Genomic DNA, 27,691 nt, shown 5'->3' on the forward strand with positions numbered 1-27,691 from the left:
CTGCAGTAGATGACGTGGTGATTATATGATACTGCAGTAGATACCATGGTGATTATATGATACTGCAGTAGAGGACGTGGTGATTATATGATACTGCAGTAGATACCATGGTGATTATATGATACTGCAGTAGAGGACATGGTGATTATATGATACTGCAGTAGAGGACGTGGTGATTATATGATACTGCACTAGATAACATGGTGATTATATGATACTGCAGTAGAGGACGTGGTGATTATATGATACTGCAGTAGATGACATAGTGATTATATGATACTGCAGTAGATAACATGGTGATTATATGATACTGCAGTAGAGGACATGGTGATTATATGATACTGCAGTAGAGGACGTGGTGATTATATGATACTGCAGTAGAGGACATGGTGATTATATGATACTGCAGTAGAGGACGTGGTGATTATATGATACTGCAGTAGATACCGTGGTGATTATATGATACTGCAGTAGATGACATGGTGATTATATGATACTGCAGTAGATGACATGGTGATTATATGATACTGCAGTAGATGACATGGTGATTATATGATACTGCAGTAGATGACATGGTGATTATATGATACTGCAGTAGATGACATGGTGATTATATGATACTGCAGTAGATGACATGGTGATTATATGATACTGCAGTAGATGACATGGTGATTATATGATACTGCAGTAGATGACATGGTGATTATATGATACTGCAGTAGATGACATGGTGATTATATGATACTGCAGTAGATGACATGGTGATTATATGATACTGCAGTAGAGGACGTGGTGATTATATGATACTGCAGTAGATGACATGGTGATTATATGATACTGCAGTAGAGGACGTGGTGATTATATGATACTGCAGTAGAGGACATGGTGATTATATGATACTGCAGTAGATACCATGGTGATTATATGATACTGCAGTAGAGGACGTGGTGATTATATGATACTGCAGTAGAGGACGTGGTGATTATATGATACTGCAGTAGATGACATGGTGATTATATGATACTGCAGTAGATGACATGGTGATTATATGATACTGCAGTAGATGACATGGTGATTATATGATACTGCAGTAGATGACGTGGTGATTATATGATACTGCAGTAGATGACATGGTGATTATATGATACTGCAGTAGATGACGTGGTGATTATATGATACTGCAGTAGATGACGTGGTGATTATATGATACTGCAGTAGAGGACGTGGTGATTATATGATACTGCAGTAGAGGACGTGGTGATTATATGATACTGCAGTAGATGACGTGGTGATTATATGATACTGCAGTAGAGGACGTGGTGATTATATGATACTGCAGTAGATGACGTGGTGATTATATGATACTGCAGTAGAGGACATGGTGATTATATGATACTGCAGTAGATACCATGGTGATTATATGATACTGCAGTAGAGGACGTGGTGATTATATGATACTGCAGTAGAGGACGTGGTGATTATATGATACTGCAGTAGATGACATGGTGATTATATGATACTGCAGTAGATGACATGGTGATTATATGATACTGCAGTAGATGACATGGTGATTATATGATACTGCAGTAGATGACGTGGTGATTATATGATACTGCAGTAGATGACATGGTGATTATATGATACTGCAGTAGAGGACGTGGTGATTATATGATACTGCAGTAGATGACATGGTGATTATATGATACTGCAGTAGAGGACGTGGTGATTATATGATACTGCAGTAGATGACATGGTGATTATATGATACTGCAGTAGATGACATGGTGATTATATGATACTGCAGTAGATGACGTGGTGATTATATGATACTGCAGTAGATGACATGGTGATTATATGATACTGCAGTAGATGACGTGGTGATTATATGATACTGCAGTAGATGACATGGTGATTATATGATACTGCAGTAGAGGACGTGGTGATTATATGATACTGCAGTAGATGACATGGTGATTATATGATACTGCAGTAGAGGACGTGGTGATTATATGATACTGCAGTAGATGACATGGTGATTATATGATACTGCAGTAGATGACATGGTGATTATATGATACTGCAGTAGAGGACGTGGTGATTATATGATACTGCAGTAGATGACATAGTGATTATATGATACTGCAGTAGATGACATGGTGATTATATGATACTGCAGTAGATGACATGGTGATTATATGATACTGCAGTAGATGACATGGTGATTATATGATACTGCAGTAGATGACATGGTGATTATATGATACTGCAGTAGATAACATGGTGATTATATGATACTGCAGTAGATGACATGGTGATTATATGATACTGCAGTAGATGACATGGTGATTATATGATACTGCAGTAGATGACATGGTGATTATATGATACTGCAGTAGATAACATGGTGATTATATGATACTGCAGTAGATGACATGGTGATTATATGATACTGCAGTAGATGACATGGTGATTATATGATACTGCAGTAGATGACATGGTGATTATATGATACTGCAGTAGATGACATGGTGATTATATGATACTGCAGTAGAGGACATGGTGATTATATGATACTGCAGTAGAGGACATAGTGATTATATGATACTGCAGTAGATACCATGGTGATTATATGATACTGCAGTAGATGACATAGTGATTATATGATACTGCAGTAGATACCATGGTGATTATATGATACTGCAGTAGATGACATAGTGATTATATGATACTGCAGTAGATGACATAGTGATTATATGATACTGCAGTAGATGACATAGTGATTATATGATACTGCAGTAGATGACATAGTGATTATATGATACTGCAGTAGATGACATAGTGATTATATGATACTGCAGTAGATGACATAGTGATTATATGATACTGCAGTAGATGACATGGTGATTATATGATACTGCAGTAGATGACATGGTGATTATATGATACTGCAGTAGATGACATAGTGATTATATGATACTGCAGTAGATGACATAGTGATTATATGATACTGCAGTAGATGACATAGTGATTATATGATACTGCAGTAGATGACATAGTGATTATATGATACTGCAGTAGATGACATGGTGATTATATGATACTGCAGTAGATAACATGGTGATTATATGATACTGCAGTAGATGACATGGTGATTATATGATACTGCAGTAGATGACATAGTGATTATATGATACTGCAGTAGATGACATGGTGATTATATGATACTGCAGTAGATAACATGGTGATTATATGATACTGCAGTAGATGACATGGTGATTATATGATACTGCAGTAGATAACATGGTGATTATATGATACTGCAGTAGATGACATAGTGATTATATGATACTGCAGTAGATGACATAGTGATTATATGATACTGCAGTAGATGACATAGTGATTATATGATACTGCAGTAGATGACATAGTGATTATATGATACTGCAGTAGATAACATGGTGATTATATGATACTGCAGTAGATGACATAGTGATTATATGATACTGCAGTAGATGACATAGTGATTATATGATACTGCAGTAGATGACATAGTGATTATATGATACTGCAGTAGATGACATGGTGATTATATGATACTGCAGTAGATGACATGGTGATTATATGATACTGCAGTAGATGACATGGTGATTATATGATACTGCAGTAGATGACATGGTGATTATATGATACTGCAGTAGATGACATGGTGATTATATGATACTGCAGTAGATGACATGGTGATTATATGATACTGCAGTAGATGACATAGTGATTATATGATACTGCAGTAGATGACATAGTGATTATATGATACTGCAGTAGATGACATAGTGATTATATGATACTGCAGTAGATGACATAGCGTTCAGCCGTTGGTTGATGTAATACAACATCTACAACATCTACTTCTTTAAACGTGTATTCGTTTCCCTCCCTCCATCCTCTCACCTTGATACAATGAACGTAGTCGTCTGATTGGGCCAGCTGGGAGAGGGCGTGGCTTCTCTTCCTAAGCTCATTCACTTCCTGTTCCAGCTGACGAATCACGTCGTCCGCCTGGTGCTCTGCCAACCGCCTACTAATCTCAATCACCTCCATGAGCTCCGCCTGCGACCTCTCAACCGCACACACCAACGCACTGAACACACACATCACGCCTGCTGTCTCACGTTCCACCGAAAGCTGGGGAAGGGAGTGAGAGCGTATGTTAGTTCTAGGGCTCTATTTGAACAAACCTAGCGCATTGGTCAACCTGTTTGCAGTCCACATTGTTCTCAGTAATTGCATGGCTTCCATGATGGAATATAAACATGGCTATCTGATATAGGGGCTAGGCCTACTGTAAGCTGCATTATGGCTGAGCGTGGACACACCAAACATTGTCAATGAGCAAGATTACATTCACTGAAAAGAGAGGGAATAAATCCCAATCAAATTGTAAACAAAACAAAACAATAGGCTATGTCTAAATATGTACAAATAAATAAATGACAGGCACTGTAATTGCTTTCCGTGGGCATATAATATTAAAACAACGTAGACTACGAAGGGTTTTTTACGTACATTCAAACCGTTTACAGTAGCTGGAGAATGATCCAATAGGAAGAGAAAGGGAGAATGATCCAATAGGAAGAGAAAGGGAGAATGATCCAATAGGAAGAGAAAGGGAGAATGATCCAATAAGAATAGAAAGGGAGAATGATCCAATAGGAAGAGAAAGGGAGAATGATCCAATAGGAAGAGAAAGGGAGAATGATCCAATAGGAAGAGAAAGGGAGAATGATCCAATAGGAAGAGAAAGGGAGAATGGCAACTCACCGTTATACTGCTTCCCAATATAATGTTTTATAAACATATTGGAACCATTTTATAGATCACACTTCTCCAGAAGTTATATTATATGCTGACATTTTCCCTATAAAATCATTTAAAGTTTGGTTTTAATAAAAAATTTATGAAAAAAAAGCCGTCTTTATTTTTAAATTTTTTTTTTAACAATAAATAAATGTGAAATTGAATGATATCATAAAATCTCCATGATAAAAAATACACGACGCATTGCTGTTGAATCAGCCTTCATTATAGTTGGGCTAGGGTAAGGTTCGCCTACGGAGGGCTCGGTTTATCTTTTAATTTTTTAATGAAACGGAAAACAAACAATTGTTACAGGTAAATAACTTCTAAATACGAGGTTCACCGGTATTCACCGAGGTTCTCATCTCTTGTTTCATGATGGGACGCATGTAGTCTACAGCGCATTCAGAAAGTATTCACACCCCTTCCCTTTTCCCACATTTTGTTATGTTACAGCCTTATTCTAAAATGGATTAAATAAAATAAAAAATCCTCGTCAATCTACACACAATACACTATAATGGCAAAGTGAAAACAGGTTTTTAGAAATGTTTGCAAATGTTTTATAATTTTAAACACATACTTTATTTAGGTATTCAGACCCATTGCTATGAGACTCAAAATTGAGCTCAGGTGCATCCTGTTTCCAATGATCATCCTTGAGATGTTTCTACAACTTGACTGGAGTCCACTTGTGGTAAATTCAATTGATTGGACGTGATTTGGAAAGGCACACACCTGTCTATATAAGGTCCCACAGTTGATAGCGCATGTCAGAGTGAAAACCAAGCCATGAGTTTGAAGGAATTGTCCTTAGAGCTCTGAGACAGGATTGTGTCAAGGTACAGATCTGGGGAAGGGTACCAAAAAATGACTGAAGTATTGAAGATCTCCAAGAACACAGTGGCCTCCATCAGTCTTTTTTATTTTTTATTTCACCTACATTTAACTAGGCAAGTCAGTTAAGAACAAATTCTTAAATGGAAGACGTTTGGAACCACCAAGACTCTTCCTAGAGCTGGCCGCCCGGCAAAACTTAGCAATCGGGGGAGACGAGCCTTAGTCAGGGAGGTGGCGAAGAACCCGATGGTCACTCTGACAGAGCTCCAGAGTTCCTCTGTGGAGATGCGAGAACCTTCCAGAAGGATAATCATCTCTGCAGCACTCCACCAATCAGGCCTTTATGGTAGAGTGGCCAGACGGAAGCCACTCCTCAGTAAAAGGCACATGACAGCCCACTTATAGTTTGTCAGAAAGACATCTAAAGGACTCTCAGACCATGAGAAACAAGATCTCTGGTCTGATGAAACTAAGATTGAACTCTTTGGCCTGAATGCCAAGCTTCACGTCTGGAGGAAACCTGGCACCATCCCTACGGGGAAGCATGGTGGTGGCAGCATCATGCTGTGGGGATGTTTTTCAGCGGCAGGGACTGGGAGACTACTCATGGTTCAAGGGAAAGATGAACGGAGCAAAGTACAGAGAGATTCTTGATAAAAACCTGCTCCAGAGCGCTCAGGACCTCAGACTGGGGCGAATGTTCACCTTCCAACAGGACAACGATCCTAAGCACACATCCAAGACAACGCAGGAGGGGCTTCGGGACAAGTCTCTGAATGTCCTTGAGTGGCCCAGCCAGAGCCCGGACTTGAACCCGATCTTTTATCTCTGGAGAGACCTGAAAATCGCTGTGCAGCGACGCTCCCCTTCCAACCTGACAGAGCTTGAGAGGATCTGCAGAGAAGAATGGGAGAAACACTCCAAATACAAGTGTGACAAGCTTGTAGCGTCATACCCAAGAAGACAAGGCTGTAATCGCTGCCAAAGGTGCTTCAACAAAGTACAGAGTAAAGGATCTGAAGACTTATGTAAATGTGATATTTCAGTTATTTTTTATAATACATCTGCAAAAATGTCTAAAAAACAGTTTTTGCTTTGTCGTTATGGGGTATTGTGATGTCATTATGGGGTATTGTGATGTCATTATGGGGTATTGTGATGTCATTATGGGGTATTGGGATGTAGCCTAGTGGTTAGAGCATTGCACTAGTACTCGAAAGGTTGCTATATCAAGTCCCCGAGCTGACATGGTTAAAATCTGTCGTTCTGCCCCTGAACAAGGCAGTTAACCCACTGTTCCCCGGTAGGCCGTCATTGAAAATAAGAATTTGTTCTTAACTGACTTGCCTAGTAAAATTAAAATAATAATTATGGGGTATTGTGATATCATTATGGGGTATTGTGTGTAGATTGATGAAGGTAAAAAACTATTTAACCCAGTTTAGAATAAGGCTGTAATGTAACAAAATGTGTAAAAAGTCAAGGGGTTTGAATACTTTCCGAATGCTCTGTACATCATGGAGGGGCTTTACTCACGTCCAAAGCATGGCTACAATAATGTAGGTCTGCCTACAATAAATAGATTAAAAAGATCGCCGTTTTACTCCTCTCAAACTTTCTATTTTAATAAAGGTTTAGTGAATAAGATTGATTTCCAAGCGGTCTCACGAGCCAAACACTATCAACGGTCTTGACAACTTGATTACATTGAAAAACAGCCTTTAAGAGGAGGGGAGGCTTGTTGTTGAAGTCAAATAAAATTAAATGGGGGAAAAAACATCACTGTTTTAAGTATACATATATACTATACTATATATATTATTATATAGTATATAGGCGACAAAAGCACATTACTGTTGTTTCATTTGGGCAGTGAGTGTCACGGCTGGAAAGGCTGCTTTTCCTCTGTCAAACCACAACCAACTGTGTTTCTGCTGTCAAACCAGAACCAGAACCAACTGTGTTTCTGCTGTCAAACCAGAACCAGAACCAACTGTGTTTCTGCTGTCAAACCAGAACCAACTGTGTTTCTGCTGTCAAACCAGAACCAACTGTGTTTCTGCTGTCAAACCAGAACCAACTGTGTTTCTGCTGTCAAACCAGAACCAACTGTGTTTCCACTGTCAAACCAGAACCAACTGTGTTTCTGCTGTCAAACCAGAACCAACTGTGTTTCTGCTGTCAAACCAGAACCAACTGTGTTTCTGCTGTCAAACCAGAACCAACTGTGTTTCTGCTGTCAAACCAGAACCAACTGTGTTTCTGCTGTCAAACCAGAACCAACTGTGTTTCCACTGTCAAACCACAACCAACTGTGTTTCAGCTGTCAAACCATAACCAGAACCAACTGTGTTTCCACTGTCAAACCAGAACCAACTGTGTTACCGCTGTCAAACCACAACCAACTGTGTTACCGCTGTCAAACCACAACCAACTGTGTTACCGCTGTCAAACCAGAACCAGAACCAACTGTGTTACCGCTGTCAAACCAGAACCAGAACCAACTGTGTTACCGCTGTCAAACCACAACCAACTGTGTTACCGCTGTCAAACCAGAACCAACTGTGTTACCGCTGTCAAACCAGAACCAGAACCAACTGTGTTACCGCTGTCAAACCATAACCAACTGTGTTTCTGCTGTCAAAGCAGAATCAACTGTGTTTCTACTGTCAAACCAGAATCAACTGTGTTTCTACTGTCAAACCAGAATCAACTGTGTTTCTACTGTCAAACCACAACCAACTGTGTTTCTGCTGTCAAACCAGAACCAGAACCAACTGTGTTTCCACTGTCAAACCATAACCAACTGTGTTTCTACTGTCAAACCACAACCAACTGTTTTTCCATTTTCAAACCAGAACCAACTGTGTTTCTGCTGTCAAACCAGAATCAACTGTGTTTCTGCTGTCAAACCAGAACCAGAACCAACTGTGTTTCCGCTGTCAAACCAGAACCAACTGTGTTTCTGCTGTCAAACCAGAACCAACTGTGTTTCTGCTGTCAAACCAGAATCAACTGTGTTTCTACTGTCAAACCAGAATCAACTGTGTTTCTACTACAAACCAGAACCAGAACCAACTGTGTTTCTGCTGTCAAACCAGAACCAGAACCAACTGTGTTTCCACTGTCAAACCAGAACCAACTGTGTTTCTGCTGTCAAACCATAACCAGAACCAACTGTGTTTCTGCTGTCAAACCAGAACCAGAACCAACTGTGTTACCGCTGTCAAACCATAACCAACTGTGTTTCCACTGTCAAACCAGAACCAACTGTGTTTCTGCTGTCAAACCATAACCAGAACCAACTGTGTTTCTACTGTCAAACCAGAACCAACTGTGTTTCTGCTGTCAAACCATAACCAGAACCAACTGTGTTTCTGCTGTCAAACCAGAACCAGAACCAACTGTGTTACCGCTGTCAAACCAGAACCAACTGTGTTTCCGCTGTCAAACCAGAATCAACTGTGTTACCGCTGTCAAACCAGAACCAACTGTGTTACCGCTGTCAAACCAGAACCAACTGTGTTACCGCTGTCAAACCAGAACCAGAACCAACTGTGTTTCCACTGTCAAACCAGAACCAACTGTGTTTCTGCTGTCAAACCAGAACCAACTGTGTTACCGCTGTCAAACCACAACCAACTGTGTTACCGCTGTCAAACCAGAACCAGAACCAACTGTGTTACCGCTGTCAAACCAGAACCAGAACCAACTGTGTTACCGCTGTCAAACCACAACCAACTGTGTTACCGCTGTCAAACCAGAACCAACTGTGTTACCGCTGTCAAACCAGAACCAGAACCAACTGTGTTACCGCTGTCAAACCATAACCAACTGTGTTTCTGCTGTCAAAGCAGAATCAACTGTGTTTCTACTGTCAAACCAGAATCAACTGTGTTTCTACTGTCAAACCAGAATCAACTGTGTTTCTACTGTCAAACCACAACCAACTGTGTTTCTGCTGTCAAACCAGAACCAGAACCAACTGTGTTTCCACTGTCAAACCATAACCAACTGTGTTTCTACTGTCAAACCACAACCAACTGTTTTTCCATTTTCAAACCAGAACCAACTGTGTTTCTGCTGTCAAACCAGAATCAACTGTGTTTCTGCTGTCAAACCAGAACCAGAACCAACTGTGTTTCCGCTGTCAAACCAGAACCAACTGTGTTTCTGCTGTCAAACCAGAACCAACTGTGTTTCTGCTGTCAAACCAGAATCAACTGTGTTTCTACTGTCAAACCAGAATCAACTGTGTTTCTACTACAAACCAGAACCAGAACCAACTGTGTTTCTGCTGTCAAACCAGAACCAGAACCAACTGTGTTTCCACTGTCAAACCAGAACCAACTGTGTTTCTGCTGTCAAACCATAACCAGAACCAACTGTGTTTCTGCTGTCAAACCAGAACCAGAACCAACTGTGTTACCGCTGTCAAACCATAACCAACTGTGTTTCCACTGTCAAACCAGAACCAACTGTGTTTCTGCTGTCAAACCATAACCAGAACCAACTGTGTTTCTACTGTCAAACCAGAACCAACTGTGTTTCTGCTGTCAAACCATAACCAGAACCAACTGTGTTTCTGCTGTCAAACCAGAACCAGAACCAACTGTGTTACCGCTGTCAAACCAGAACCAACTGTGTTTCCGCTGTCAAACCAGAATCAACTGTGTTACCGCTGTCAAACCAGAACCAACTGTGTTACCGCTGTCAAACCAGAACCAACTGTGTTACCGCTGTCAAACCAGAACCAGAACCAACTGTGTTTCCACTGTCAAACCAGAACCAACTGTGTTTCTGCTGTCAAACCAGAACCAACTGTGTTACCGCTGTCAAACCACAACCAACTGTGTTTCCACTGTAAAACCACAACCAGAACCAACTGTGTTTCTGCTGTCAAACCAGAACCAGAACCAACTGTGTTTCCACTGTCAAACCATAACCAACTGTGTTTCTGCTGTCAAACCAGAATCAACTGTGTTTCTACTGTCAAACCAGAATCAACTGTGTTTCTACTGTCAAACCAGAATCAACTGTGTTTCTACTGTCAAACCAGAATCAACTGTGTTTCTACTGTCAAACCAGAATCAACTGTGTTTCTACTGTCAAACCATAACCAACTGTGTTTCCACTGTCAAACCACAACCAACTGTGTTTCCGCTGTCAAACCAGAACCATCTGTGTTTCTGCTGTCAAACCAGAACCAGAACCAACTGTGTTTCTGCTGTCAAACCAGAACCAACTGTGTTTCCTCTGTCAAACCAGAACCAACTGTGTTTCTGCTGTCAAACCAGAACCAGAACCAACTGTGTTTCTGCTGTCAAACCAGAACCAACTGTGTTTCTGCTGTCAAACCAGAACCAGAACCAACTGTGTTTCTGCTGTCAAACCAGAACCAACTGTGTTTCCACTGTCAAACCAGAACCAACTGTGTTTCTGCTGTCAAACCAGAACCAACTGTGTTTCTGCTGTCAAACCAGAACCAGAACCAACTGTGTTTCTGCTGTCAAACCACAACCAACTGTGTTTCTGCTGTCAAACCACAACCAACTGTGTTTCTTCTGTCAAACCAGAACCAACTGTGTTTCTGCTGTCAAACCAGAACCAGAACCAACTGTGTTTCCACTGTCAAACCAGAACCAACTGTGTTTCTGCTGTCAAACCAGAACCAACTGTGTTTCTGCTGTCAAACCAGAACTAACTGTGTTTCCACTGTCAAACCAGAACCAACTGTGTTTCTGCTGTCAAACCAGAACCAACTGTGTTTCTGCTGTCAAACCAGAACCAACTGTGTTTCCACTGTCAAACCAGAACCAACTGTGTTTCCACTGTCAAACCAGAACCAACTGTGTTTCTGCTGTCAAACCAGAACCAACTGTGTTTCTGCTGTCAAACCAGAACCAGAACCAACTGTGTTTCTGCTGTCAAACCAGAACCAACTGTGTTTCCAATGTCAAACAAGAACCAACTGTGTTTCTACTGTCAAACCACAACCAACTGTGTTTCTGCTGTCAAACCAGAACCAACTGTGTTTCTGCTGTCAAACCAGAACCAGAACCAACTGTGTTTCTGCTGTCAAACCAGAACCAGAACCAACTGTGTTTCTGCTGTCAAACCAGAACCAACTGTGTTTCTGCTGTCAAACCAGAACCAACTGTGTTACCGCTGTCAAACCACAACCAACTGTGTTTCCACTGTAAAACCACAACCAGAACCAACTGTGTTTCCACTGTCAAACCAGAACCAGAACCAACTGTGTTTCTGCTGTCAAACCAGAACCAGAACCAACTGTGTTTCCACTGTCAAACCATAACCAACTGTGTTTCTGCTGTCAAACCAGAATCAACTGTGTTTCTACTGTCAAACCAGAATCAACTGTGTTTCTACTGTCAAACCAGAATCAACTGTGTTTCTACTGTCAAACCAGAATCAACTGTGTTTCTACTGTCAAACCAGAATCAACTGTGTTTCTACTGTCAAACCATAACCAACTGTGTTTCCACTGTCAAACCACAACCAACTGTGTTTCCGCTGTCAAACCAGAACCATCTGTGTTTCTGCTGTCAAACCAGAACCAGAACCAACTGTGTTTCTGCTGTCAAACCAGAACCAACTGTGTTTCCTCTGTCAAACCAGAACCAACTGTGTTTCTGCTGTCAAACCAGAACCAGAACCAACTGTGTTTCTGCTGTCAAACCAGAACCAACTGTGTTTCTGCTGTCAAACCAGAACCAGAACCAACTGTGTTTCTGCTGTCAAACCAGAACCAACTGTGTTTCCACTGTCAAACCAGAACCAACTGTGTTTCTGCTGTCAAACCAGAACCAACTGTGTTTCTGCTGTCAAACCAGAACCAGAACCAACTGTGTTTCTGCTGTCAAACCACAACCAACTGTGTTTCTGCTGTCAAACCACAACCAACTGTGTTTCTGCTGTCAAACCAGAACCAACTGTGTTTCTGCTGTCAAACCAGAACCAGAACCAACTGTGTTTCCACTGTCAAACCAGAACCAACTGTGTTTCTGCTGTCAAACCAGAACCAACTGTGTTTCTGCTGTCAAACCAGAACTAACTGTGTTTCCACTGTCAAACCAGAACCAACTGTGTTTCTGCTGTCAAACCAGAACCAACTGTGTTTCTGCTGTCAAACCAGAACCAACTGTGTTTCCACTGTCAAACCAGAACCAACTGTGTTTCCACTGTCAAACCAGAACCAACTGTGTTTCTGCTGTCAAACCAGAACCAACTGTGTTTCTGCTGTCAAACCAGAACCAGAACCAACTGTGTTTCTGCTGTCAAACCAGAACCAACTGTGTTTCCAATGTCAAACAAGAACCAACTGTGTTTCTACTGTCAAACCACAACCAACTGTGTTTCTGCTGTCAAACCAGAACCAACTGTGTTTCTGCTGTCAAACCAGAACCAGAACCAACTGTGTTTCTGCTGTCAAACCAGAACCAGAACCAACTGTGTTTCTGCTGTCAAACCAGAACCAACTGTGTTTCTGCTGTCAAACCAGAACCAACTGTGTTTCCACTGTCAAACCAGAACCAACTGTGTTTCCACTGTCAAACCATAACCAACTGTGTTTCTGCTGTCAAACCAGAATCAACTGTGTTTCCACTGTCAAACCAGAACCAACTGTGTTTCTGCTGTCAAACCACAACCAACTGTGTTTCCACTGTCAAACCAGAACCAGAACCAACTGTGTTTCCACTGTCAAACCAGAACCAACTGTGTTTCCACTTTCAAACCATAACCAACTGTGTTTCTGATGTCAAACCAGAATCAACTGTGTTTCCACTATCAAACCAGAACAAACTGTGTTTCTGCTGTCAAACCAGAACCAACTGTGTTTCTGCTGTCAAACCACAACCAACTGTGTTTCTGCTGTCAAACCAGAACCAGAACCAACTGTGTTTCCACTGTCAAACCAGAACCAACTGTGTTTCCACTGTCAAACCAGAACCAGAACCAACTGTGTTTCCACTGTCAAACCAGAACCAACTGTGTTTCCACTGTCAAACCAGAACCAACTGTGTTTCTGCTGTCAAACCAGAACCAACTGTGTTTCCACTCTCAAACCAGAACCAACTGTGTTTCCACTGTCAAACCATAACCAACTGTGTTTCTGCTGTCAAACCAGAATCAACTGTGTTTCCACTGTCAAACCAGAACCAACTGTGTTTCTGCTGTCAAACCAGAACCAACTGTGTTTCTGCTGTCAAACCAGAACCAGAACCAACTGTGTTTCCACTGTCAAACCAGAACCAGAACCAACTGTGTTTCCACTGTCAAACCAGAACCAGAACCAACTGTGTTTCCACTGTCAAACCAGAACCAGAACCAACTGAGTTTCCACTGTCAAACCAGAACCAACTGTGTTTCTGCTGTCAAACCAGAACCAACTGTGTTTCCACTGTCAAACCAGAACCAACTGTGTTTCCACTGTCAAACCAGAACCAGAACCAACTGTGTTTCCACTGTCAAACCATAACCAACTGTGTTTCTGCTGTCAAACCAGAACCAGAACCAACTGTGTTTCCACTGTCAAACCAGAATCAACTGTGTTTCTGCTGTCAAACCAGAATCAACTGTGTTTCCACTGTCAAACCAGAACCAACTGTGTTTCTGCTGTCAAACCAGAACCAACTGTGTTTCTGCTGTCAAACCAGAACCAACTGTGTTTCCAATGTCAAACCAGAACCAGAACCAACTGTGTTTCCACTGTCAAACCAGAATCAACTGTGTTTCTGCTGTCAAACCAGAATCAACTGTGTTTCCACTGTCAAACCAGAATCAACTGTGTTTCCACTGTCAAACCAGAACCAACTGTGTTTCTGCTGTCAAACCAGAACCAACTGTGTTTCCAATGTCAAACCAGAACCAGAACCAACTGTGTTTCCACTGTCAAACCAGAACCAACTGTGTTTCCACTGTCAAACCATAACCAACTGTGTTTCTGCTGTCAAACCAGAACCAGAACCAACTGTGTTTCCACTGTCAAACCAGAACCAGAACCAACTGTGTTTCTGCTGTCAAACCAGAACCAACTGTGTTTCTGCTGTCAAACCAGAACCAGAACCAACTGTGTTTCCACTGTCAAACCAGAACCAACTGTGTTTCCACTGTCAAACCAGAACCAACTGTGTTTCCACTGTCAAACCAGAACCAACTGTGTTTCTGCTGTCAAACCAGAACCAACTGTGTTTCTACTGTCAAACCAGAACCAACTGTGTTTCCACTGTCAAACCAGAACTAACTGTGTTTCCACTGTCAAACCAGAACCAACTGTGTTTCCACTGTCAAACCAGAACCAACTGTGTTTCTGCTGTCAAACCAGAACCAACTGTGTTTCTGCTGTCAAACCAGAACCAACTGTGTTTCCACTGTCAAACCAGAACCAACTGTGTTACCGCTGTCAAACCAGAACCACCTGTGTTTCCACTGTCAAACCAGAACCAGAACCAACTGTGTTTCCACTGTCAAACCAGAACCAGAACCAACTGTGTTTCCACTGTCAAACCAGAACCAGAACCAACTGTGTTTCCACTGTCAAACCAGAACCAGAACCAACTGAGTTTCCAATGTCAAACCAGAACCAACTGTGTTTCTGCTGTCAAACCAGAACCAGAACCAACTGTGTTTCCACTGTCAAACCAGAACCAACTGTGTTTCCACTGTCAAACCAGAACCAGAACCAACTGTGTTTCTGCTGTCAAACCAGAACCAACTGTGTTTCCACTGTCAAACCAGAACCAGAACCAACTGTGTTTCCACTGTCAAACCAGAACCAGAACCAACTGTGTTTCTGCTGTCAAACCACAACCAACTGTGTTTCTGCTGTCAAACCAGAACCAACTGTGTTTCCACTGTCAAACCAGAACCAACTGTGTTTCTGCTGTCAAACCAGAACCAACTGTGTTTCTGCTGTCAAACCAGAATCAACTGTGTTACCGCTAAAACCAGCTTTTGGTTGGTCTTAAATATCCCCACCAGCGCTGCCTAAAATTTGCACTTTGGATCAAATTTTTAAGGACACGTGTCCAATATTTCCAGCCCTCCCATCTGAGCGCAGGGCTGATGTTAGAATGATGCGTTGGGCTGGAAAACATTTGTTTTTACGTGACAAAATGGAAAAGAAAAGTGCGTTTGACAAGAGCGTCCACCTTAACGCCGAAAAGAGAGCCCTTAGAGAGAGTTGAGGGTAAGCGTTCACGGTTAAGTTACATCATTTAAGGTGCTGTAGTAATCAATGGACTTTTGAATGGGGTTGGACGGCGTGGGGGGAGGTAGACAGGGTTAAGTTACATTGTTTAGGGTGCTGTAGTAACCAATGGACTTTTGAATGGGGTTGGACGGCGTGGGGCGAGGTAGACAGGGTTAAGTTACATTGTTTAGGGTGCTGTAGTAACCAATGGACTTTTGAATGGGGTTGGACGGCGTGGGGCGAGGTAGACAGGGTTAAGTTACATTGTTTAGGGTGCTGTAGTAACCAATGGACTTTTGAATGGGGTTGGACGGCGTGGGGGGAGGTAGACAGGGTTAAGTTACATTGTTTAGGGTGCTGTAGTAACCAATGGACTTTTGAATGGGGTTGGACGGCGTGGGGCGAGGTAGACAGGGTTAAGTTACATTGTTTAAGGTGCTGTAGTAACCAATGGACTTTTGAATGGGGTTGGACGGCGTGGGGTGAGGTAGCCTAGGGTTAAGGATCAGGGGCTAAAGGTCACCGTCCATCCCCAGGGTTAAGGATCAGGGGCTAGAGGTCACCGTCCATCCCCAGGGTTAAGGGTCAGGGGTTAAAGGTCACCTGTAGTTGAGCCAGTGATGAACTTATCTCCTCCATCTTCCTCTGTCTCAGTAGAATCAGCTGATGGATCTCTGCCTCAGACATATGTAGCTGGGTCTGACACACACACACACACACACACACACACACACACACACACACACACACACACACACACACGAACACGAACACACACACACACACACGCACACACACACACACACACACACACACACACACACACACACACACACACACACACACACACACACACACACACACACACACACACACACACACACACACACACACACACACACACATAGAGGAGAGAGGAGGAGAAACAATGTGTGAATACATTTCCAAACACAGAAGAACCCAATACTTGCCAAAATGTATCCTGCAGTCCCCTCACCACTTGATGCTGTACTGGGTCTTTGAGGCAGACACCTCTGGATACCTGGTACCATCTATAATACCTTACCTCTGATTAGACAGATGCCTTCTACATAACCGGTACCATCTATAACACATTACCTCTGATTAGACAGACACCTTCTACATAACCGGTCCCATCTATAACACATTACCTCTGATCAGACAGACCCCAGAACATGGATCAGGTAAAACCTCACCTCTATATCTATCTCTTTCTCCCTATCTACCTCTATATCTATCTCTCTATCCCTATGTACCTCTATATCTATCTCTCTCTCCCTATCTACCTCTATATCTACCTCTTTCTCCCTATCTACCTCTATATCTACCTCTTTCTCCCTATCTACCTCTATATCTATCTATCTTTCCCTATCTACCTCTATATCTATCTCTTTTTCCCTATCTACCTCTATATCTATCTCTTTCTCCCTATCTACCTCTATATCTATCTCTTTCTACCCATCTACCTTTATATCTATCTCTCTCTCCCTATCTGCCTCTATATCTCTCTCTCTCTCCCTATCTACCTCTATATCTATCTCTCTATCCCTATGTACCTCTATATCTATCTCTCTCTCCCTGTCTACCTCTATATCAACTCTCTCTCTCCACCTCTATATCTATCCCTCCCTCCCTCCCTATCTCCCTCTCTCCATCCCTCCCTCTCTCCCTACAACCCACCTTAGTGTCCATCCACTCCCTCTCTATGGTGCTGGGATCCTGATGGTCTGCGTCCTCTCCTCCTCCTCCTCCTCCTCCTCCTCCTTCTAGATGAATAGAAACATACAGTACATAAATACAATAACATACAGTACATAAATACAATAACATACAGTATATAAATACAATAACATACAGTATATAAATACAATAACATACAGTACATAAATACAATAACATACAGTACATAAATACAATAACATACAGTATATAAATACAATAACATACAGTACATAAATACAATAACATACAGTACATAAATACAATAACATACAGTACATAAATACAATAACATACAGTATATAAATACAATAACATACAGTACATAAATACAATAACATACAGTATATAAATACAATAACATACAGTACATAAATACAATAACATACAGTACATAAATACAATAACATACAGTACATAAATGTACTAACATACAGTATATAAATACAATAACATACAGTACATAAATACAATAACATACAGTATATAAATACGATAACATACAGTACATAAATACAATAACATACAGTACATAAATACAATAACATACAGTATATAAATGTACTAACATACAGTATATAAATACAATAACATACAGTACATAAATACAATAACATACAGTATATAAATACGATAACATACAGTACATAAATACAATAACATACAGTATATAAATACGATAACATACAGTACATAAATACAATAACATACAGTACATAAATACAATAACATACAGTACATAAATGTAATAACATACAGTATATAAATACAATAACATACAGTACATAAATACAATAACATACAGTACATAAATACAATAACATACAGTACATAAATACAATAACATACAGTATATAAATACAATAACATACAGTATATAAATACAATAACATACAGTACATAAATACAATAACATACAGTACATAAATACAATAACATACAGTACATAAATACAACAACATACAGTATTATCAAGACCAGCAGACCTCCATGCCGGGGGCGGGTCTAATGGTAGTGCCTGTAGTCAATACGTCTCTGGAGGCAGCTGTTCCATCCCCTATTCCCCCACTCACTTTCTATGTAATATCTATCTACCCATCTACATACAGTATCTACCCATCGCAATACAGTATCTATCTACATACAGTATCTATCTATCTATCTACATACAGTATGTATCTATATACAGTATCTATCTACATACAGTATATATCTACATACAGTATCTATCTACATACAGTATCTATCTACATACAGTATATATCTACATACAGTATCTATCTATCTACATACAGTATCTATCTATCTATCTACATACAGTATGTATCTATATACAGTATCTATCTACATACAGTATATATCTACATACAGTATCTATCTACATACAGTATCTATCTACATACAGTATATATCTACATACAGTATCTATCTATCTACATACAGTATCTATCTATCTATCTACATACAGTATGTATCTACATACAGTATATATCTACATACAGTATCTATCTACATACAGTATCTATCTACATACAGTATATATCTACATACAGTATCTATCTATCTACATACAGTATCTATCTATCTGCATACAGTATCTATCTACATACAGTATCTATCTATCTACAGTATCTATCTACATACAGTATCTACCGTAAAATCATCTGTCATTAAAACTAGAACATTCCCTAAAATATATATAAAAACATTTTTTTTTTAAGATATCCCACCTCCAGCCCCTAGGACACCTCTCCACCTCCCGCTGCCCAACCGAGACACCCCGGACATGGACTTGAACTGCTCTGTGATCTCCCTGAGGGTCCGGTTAATCTGGAGGTCCGGGCGTTTCTTAAAGGTCTCTTTGCAGAGGGGACACTGGCAGAGCTTAGCACCGTCCCAGTACCGACCTAGGTCAGAGGGCAGAATAGAACAGTATTTTATTCACACGTCTGAACTTAAATATCACCACCATGACAACATACCACATGTTGAGCCCAATGGGGTCATGTAGGGGTCATGTAGGGGTCATAGGTAACTGGGCAGGTCAGCAACATCGCTGCTTGCTCTAAGGCACACTGGTGTGTGTGTGTGGCAGGAAGCCTAGCGGTCGCTGGTTCGAATCCCCGAGCCGACTATGTGAAAAATTCCTCGATGTGCCCTTGAGCAAGGCACTTAGCCTTAATTACTCCCCTAATGATAATGTCGCCGGAGGAGATGGCTGCTTATTGACGGGCACCAATTGTGCTTTTGTGTGTGTGTGTTTTTTTGTTGCGTTATTTGTAACTTATTTTGTACACAATTTTTCTGCCACCGTCTCTTATGACCAAAAAGAGTTTCTGGATATCAGAGAAGCGATTACTCCCCTCGTACTGAACAAAGATTTATTTAACGAGTCGGATGCGAAGGATTTACTTCAGACACAGGACAAGGCCCAAATCCCTGTCATTCGCATGAAGAAGATATGGCGATACAGCTGGCTGGGTTTGTGGGTAACCCACCTCTACCTTCTGTACTATTAGCCAATCACTGTATAATAAACTGGAGGAGCTCCGACCAAGACTATTCTACCCAACGGGACATTAAAAACGTTAATATCTTATGTGTCACGGAGTCGTGGCTGAACGACGGAACATGAATAACATACAGCTGGCTGAGTTTACGCTGCATCGTCAAGATAGAACAGCTGCCTCTGGTAAGACAAGGTGGTGGTGGTCTGTGTCTATTTGTCAATAACAGCTGGTGCACGAAATCTAATATTAAGGAAGTCTTGAGGTTTTGTTCGCCTGAGGTAGAATATCTCATGATAAGCTGTAGACCACACTATTTACCAAGAGAGTTTTCATCTATATTTTTCGTAGCTGTCTATTTACCACCACGAAATGATTCTGGCACTAAGACCCCACTCAATGAGCTGAATAAGGTCATAAACAAACAAGAAAAGGCTCATCCAGAGGTGGCGCTCCTAGTGGCCGGGGACTTTAATGCAGGGAAACTAAAATCCGTTTTACCTAATTTCTACCAGCATGTTAAATGTGCAACCAGAGGGGAAAAACTCTGGACCACCTTTACTCCACACACAGAGATCCGTACAAATTTTTTCCTTACCCTTCATTGGCAAATCTGACCATAACTCTATCCTCCTGATTCCTGCTTAGAAGCAAAAACTAAAGAAGGAATTACCAATGACTGGCTCAATACGGAAGTAGTCAGATGAAGCAGATGCTAAGCTACAGGACTGTTTTGCAAGCACACCCTTGAATACGTTCCGGGATTCTTCCGATGGCATTGAGGATTACACCACATCAGTCACTGGCTTCATCAGTAAGTTCATCGATGACGTCGTCCCCACAGTGACCGTATGTAAATACCCCAAACAGAAGCCATGGTTTACAGGCGATTCGAGGCAAGCAACACTGAAACATGCATGAGAGCATTAGCTGTTACGGACGACTGCGTGATCATTCTCTCCATAGCAGATGCGAGTAAGACCTTTAAACAGATCAACATTCACAGACGGATCATCAGGATGTGTACTCCGAGCATGCGCTGACCAACTGGCAAGTGACTTCACTGACATTTTCAACCTCTCCCTGTTTGAGTCTGTAATACCAACATGTTTCAAGCAGACCATCATAGTCCCTGTGCCCAAGAACATCAAGGTAACCTGCCTAAATGATTACCGACCCGTAGCATTCACGTCTGTAGACATGAAGTACTTTGAAAGGCTGGTCATGGCTCACATCAACACCATCATCCCAGAAACTCTAGACCCACTCCAATTTGCATACCGCCCCAACAGATCCGCAGATGAAATCTCTATTATATTTATACTGGCCTTTCCCACCTGGATAAAAGGAACACCTACGTGAGAATGCTATTCATTGACTACAGCTCAGCGTTCAACACCATAGTGCCCTCAAAGCTCATTACTAAGATAAGGACTCTGGGACTAAACACCTCCCTATGCAACTGGATCCTGGACTTCCTGACAGGCCGCCAGCAGGTGGTAAGAGTAGGTAACAACACATCTGCCACGCTGATCCTCAACACGGGGGACCCTCAGGGGTGTGTGCTCAGTCCCTTCCTGTACTCCCTGTTCACTCATGACTGCACGGCCAGGCACGACTCCAACATCATCATTAAGTTTGCTGATGACACAACAGTGGTAGGCCTGATTACCGACAACGATGAGACAGCCTATAGGGAGGAGGTCAGAGACCTGACCGTGTGGTGCCAGGATAACAACCTCTCCCTCTACATGATCAAGACAAATGAGATGATTGTGGACTACAGGAAAAGGAGGACCGAGCACGCCCCCATTCTCATCGACGGGGCTGTAGTGGAGCAGGTTGAGAGCTTCAAGTTCCTTGATGTCCACATCACCAACAAACTAACATGGTCCAAACACACCAAGACAGTCGTGAAGAGGGCACGACAAAACCTATTCCCCCTCTGGAGACTGAAAAGATTTGGCACGGGTCCCCAGATCCTCAAAAGGTTCTACAGCTGCACCATCGAAAGCATCCTGACGGGTTGCATCACCGCCTGGTATGGCAACTGCTCAGCCTCCGACCACAAGGCACTACAGAGGGTAGTGCGTTCTGCCATCCAGGACATCTATACCAGGCGGTGTCAGAGGAAGGCCCTAAAAATGGTCAAATACTCCAGCCAAACTAGTCATAGACTGTTCTCTCTGCTACCGCACGGCAAGCGGTACCGGAGCGCCAAGTCTAGATCCAAAAGGCTTCTTAACAGCTTCTAACCCCAAGCAATAACAGCTAAACAAAATGGCTGCCCAGACTATTTGCAATGACCCCTTCCCCTGTGTTTATGCTGCTGCTACTCTCTGTTTATTATCTATGCATAGTCACTTTACCCCTACCTACATGTACACTGCTGCTACTCTCTGTTATTATCTATACATAGTCACTTTACCCCTACCTACATGTACACTGCTGCTACTCTCTGTTTATTATCTATACATAGTCACTTTACCCTACCTACATGTACACTGCTGCTACTCTCTGTTTATTATCTATACATAGTCACTTTACCCTACCTACATGTACACTGCTGCTACTCTCTGTTTATTATCTATACATAGTCACTTTACCCTACCTACATGTACACTGCTGCTACTCTCTGTTTATTATCTATACATAGTCACTTTACCCCTACCTACATGTACATTGCTGCTACTCTCTGTTTATTATCTATACATAGTCACTTTACCCCTACCTACATGTACACTGCTGCTACTCTCTGTTTATTATCTATACATAGTCACTTTACCCCTACCTACATGTACACTGCTGCTACTCTCTGTTTATTATCTATGCATAGTCACTTTACCTCTACCTACATGTACATATTACCTCATTTACCTCGACTAACCTGTGCCCCCAAACATGTACTCTGTACAGATACCCCCGTTATATATCTCCACTACTGTTATTTTATTGTTGCTCTTTAATTATTTATTTTTGTATTTTCTTATTTATTTTATATGTATTGTTTATTTAGTAAATACTTTCTTAACACTTTTTTTTTCTTCTTAAAACTGCGTTGTTGGTTAAAGGCTTGTAAAGTAAGCATTTCACTGTGAGGTCTACTACACCTGTTGTATTCAGCATTTCACTGTAAGGTCTACTACACCTGTTGTATTCAGCATTTCACTGTGAGGTCTACTACACCTGTTGTATTCAGCATTTCACTGTAAGGTCTACTACACCTGTTGTATTCAGCATTTCACTGTGAGGTCTACTACACCTGTTGTATTCAGCATTTCACTGTAAGGTCTACTACACCTGTTGTATTCAGCATTTCACTGTGAGGTCTACTACACCTGATGTATTCAGCATTTCACTGTAAGGTCTACTACACCTGTTGTATTCAGCATTTCACTGTGAGGTCTACTACACCTGTTGTATTCAGCATTTCACTGTAAGGTCTACTACACCTGTTGTATTCAGCATTTCACTGTGAGGTCTACTACACCTGTTGTATTCAGCATTTCACTGTGAGGTCTACCTACACCTGTTGTATTCAGCATTTCACTGTAAGGTCTACTACACCTGTTGTATTCAGCATTTCACTGTAAGGTCTACTACACCTGTTGTATTCAGCATTTCACTGTGAGGTCTACTACACCTGTTGTATTCAGCATTTCACTGTGAGGTCTTCTACACCTGTTGTATTCAGCATTTCACTGTAAGGTCTACTACACCTGTTGTATTCAGCATTTCACTGTGAGGTCTACTACACCTGTTGTATTCAGCATTTCACTGTAAGGTCTACTACACCTGTTGTATTCAGCATTTCACTGTGAGGTCTACTACACCTGTTGTATTCAGCATTTCACTGTAAGGTCTACTACACCTGTTGTATTCAGCATTTCACTGTGAGGTCTACTACACCTGTTGTATTCAGCATTTCACTGTAAGGTCTACTACACCTGTTGTATTCAGCATTTCACTGTAAGGTCTACTACACCTGTTGTATTCAGCATTTCACTGTGAGGTCTACTACACCTGTTGTATTCAGCATTTCACTGTGAGGTCTTCTACACCTGTTGTATTCAGCATTTCACTGTAAGGTCTACTACACCTGTTGTATTTAGCAGTTCACTGTAAGGTCTACTACACCTGTTGTATTCAGCATTTCACTGTGAGGTCTACTACACCTGTTGTATTCAGCATTTCACTGTGAGGTCTACCTACACCTGTTGTATTCAGCAGTTCACTGTAAGGTCTACTACACCTGTTGTATTCAGCATTTCACTGTGAGGTCTACTACACCTGTTGTATTCAGCATTTCACTGTGAGGTCTACTACACCTGTTGTATTCAGCAGTTCACTGTAAGGTCTACTACACCTGTTGTATTCAGCATTTCACTGTGAGGTCTACTACACCTGTTGTATTCAGCATTTCACTGTGAGGTCTACCTACACCTGTTGTATTCAGCATTTCACTGTGAGGTCTACCTACACCTGTTGTATTCAGCATTTCACTGTAAGGTCTACTACACCTGTTGTATTCAGCATTTCACTGTAAGGTCTACTACACCTGTTGTATTCAGCATTTCACTGTGAGGTCTACTACACCTGTTGTATTCAGCATTTCACTGTGAGGTCTTCTACACCTGTTGTATTCAGCATTTCACTGTGAGGTCTACTACACCTGTTGTATTCAGCATTTCACTGTGAGGTCTACTACACCTGTTGTATTCAGCATTTCACTGTGAGGTCTACTACACCTGTTGTATTCAGCATTTCACTGTGAGGTCTACTACACCTGTTGTATTCAGCATTTCACTGTGAGGTCTACTACACCTGTTGTATTCAGCATTTCACTGTGAGGTCTACCTACACCTGTTGTATTCAGCAGTTCACTGTAAGGTCTACTACACCTGTTGTATTCAGCATTTCACTGTGAGGTCTACTACACCTGTTGTATTTAGCAGTTCACTGTAAGGTCTACTACACCTGTTGTATTCAGCATTTCACTGTGAGGTCTACTACACCTGTTGTATTCAGCATTTCACTGTGAGGTCTACCTACACCTGTTGTATTCAGCAGTTCACTGTAAGGTCTACTACACCTGTTGTATTCAGCATTTCACTGTGAGGTCTACTACACCTGTTGTATTCAGCATTTCACTGTGAGGTCTACTACACCTGTTGTATTCAGCAGTTCACTGTAAGGTCTACTACACCTGTTGTATTCAGCATTTCACTGTGAGGTCTACTACACCTGTTGTATTCAGCATTTCACTGTGAGGTCTACCTACACCTGTTGTATTCAGCATTTCACTGTGAGGTCTACTACACCTGTTGTATTCAGCAGTTCACTGTAAGGTCTACTACACCTGTTGTATTCAGCATTTCACTGTGAGGTCTACTACACCTGTTGTATTCAGCAGTTCACTGTAAGGTCTACTACACCTGTTGTATTCAGCATTTCACTGTGAGGTCTACTACACCTGTTGTATTCAGCATTTCACTGTGAGGTCTACTACACCTGTTGTATTCAGCATTTCACTGTGAGGTCTACCTACACCTGTTGTATTCAGCATTTCACTGTGAGGTCTACCTACACCTGTTGTATTCAGCATTTCACTGTGAGGTCTACCTACACCTGTTGTATTCAGCATTTCACTGTGAGGTCTACCTACACCTGTTGTATTCGGAGCATGTGACCAATAACATTTGATTTGAAGTACATCTACCTACCAATGCAGGCCATGCAGAAGGAGTGTCCACATGGAGTGGAGGCGGGGTTTATGAAGATATCCAGACAGATGGAACACTGGAACTGGTCGTCAGACAGGAAGCTATGAGAGAATGGCATTCTGGGATTGGGGGTGGGGGGGTAGTGTTAGGAAGAGAGAGGGAGAGAGAAGGGAGAGAAGGGAGGATGGAGGAGGGTGAAGAGAGAGAGGAAGGGGGAGAGAGAGAGAGTGTGTAAGTGAAGTGTGTAAAAGGCTCCACTCTGCATGTGACGTGTTGATGGATCAGGTAAAAACCCAGTTTAACACACCTGCAGTAGACCGTCAGTCCTTGGTTCTGGCTGTCAGCTGCCCCGCTCAGGGTGAACCTTCGTCGGGCTAGCGCCGCAGCAAGGCTTGGGGTGGGGAGCGAGGAGGCTACAGAGGAAGTTTGGGGTCGTTCAGCAGACATCGGGATAGGCACTCCTTGAATTAAATGTATTAGTGTAAAAAAAAAAAAAATTATACTACAAGATGTCCTGCATTGGATCTCAGAGGATAACACTTAAAACATGAATTAAAACCCATATTTGGTCAAGTAAATCGTATCTAACCCTGGGGTTCAGAGGTTTTTGGGGTCGGGACCCCCGACTTCGAGAACCGTCTTCGCATCTCAGTGAAGAGGTCGCCAGGTAGGCTCACAGGTTGTCCTGTTTGTCAAACACTCCTCTTTCCTCCTCCTAGATAAATGGATACATAACCCCAATATAATACCATACAGGAAAATCAAAGAGATCGCACCTCCATGCCGTTTTACAGCATGCACAGAGAATGCACACACACACACACACACACACACACACACACACACACACACACACACACACACACACACACACACACACACACACACACACACCTTTCTCACACCAACTAATCTCCTACTTACTTGCCATCGCTTTATTTTTCTAATTCCCTATAGTCAGATGAACTGGTTGACCTACTGACAGATTCTCACTCTACTTCCCTATAGTCAGATGAACTGGTTAACCTTACTGACAGATTCTCACTCTGCTTCCGTATAGTCAGATGAACTGGTTAACCTTACTGACAGATTCTCACTCTACTTCCCTATAGTCAGATGAACTGGTTAACCTTACTGACAGATTCTCACTCTGCTTCCGTATAGTCAGATGAACTGGTTAACCTTACTGACAGATTCTCACTCTGCTTCCGTATAGTCAGATGAACTGGTTAACCTTACTGACAGATTCTCACTCTACTTCCCTATAGTCAGATGAACTGGTTAACCTTACTGACAGATTCTCACTCTGCTTCCGTATAGTCAGATGAACTGGTTAACCTTAGTGACAGATTCTCACTCTGCTTCCGTATAGTCAGATGAACTGGTTAACCTTAGTGACAGATTCTCACTCTGCTTCCGTATAGTCAGATGAACTGGTTAACCTTACTGACAGATTCTCACTCTGCTTCCGTATAGTCAGATGAACTGGTTAACCTTAGTGACAGATTCTCACTCTGCTTCCGTATAGTCAGATGAACTGGTTAACCTTAGTGACAGATTCTCACTCTGCTTCCGTATAGTCAGATGAACTGGTTAACCTTACTGACAGATTCTCACTCTGCTTCCGTATAGTCAGATGAACTGGTTAACCTTACTGACAGATTCTCACTCTGCTTCCGTATAGTCAGATGAACTGGTTAACCTTAGTGACAGATTCTCACTCTACTTCCCTATAGTCAGATGAACTGGTTAACCTTACTGACAGATTCTCACTCTACTTCCGTATAGTCAGATGAACTGGTTAACCTTACTGA

General features: G+C 41.7%; 1 protein-coding gene across 1 annotated transcript in view; it reads right to left on the bottom strand.

The window, feature by feature from the left end:
• The window catches only part of LOC129835623 (E3 ubiquitin-protein ligase TRIM39), a 46,737-nt gene that overhangs the window by 13,627 nt on the left and 5,419 nt on the right, over positions 1-27,691 (bottom strand). The window contains exons 2-8 of the mRNA XM_055901336.1: positions 26,467-26,592; positions 26,185-26,338; positions 25,878-25,996; positions 19,378-19,554; positions 17,609-17,691; positions 16,511-16,606; positions 3,949-4,182 (exon numbers count right to left, since the gene is read on the bottom strand). Of these exons, the coding sequence (XP_055757311.1) occupies positions 3,949-4,182; positions 16,511-16,606; positions 17,609-17,691; positions 19,378-19,554; positions 25,878-25,996; positions 26,185-26,338; positions 26,467-26,524 (921 nt within the window). The 5' untranslated portion in view covers positions 26,525-26,592. The remainder of the gene's footprint in view (positions 1-3,948; positions 4,183-16,510; positions 16,607-17,608; positions 17,692-19,377; positions 19,555-25,877; positions 25,997-26,184; positions 26,339-26,466; positions 26,593-27,691) is intronic.

This window comes from Salvelinus fontinalis, chromosome 36 (assembly GCF_029448725.1).
Source record: "Salvelinus fontinalis isolate EN_2023a chromosome 36, ASM2944872v1, whole genome shotgun sequence".
NCBI lineage: Eukaryota > Metazoa > Chordata > Actinopteri > Salmoniformes > Salmonidae > Salvelinus > Salvelinus fontinalis.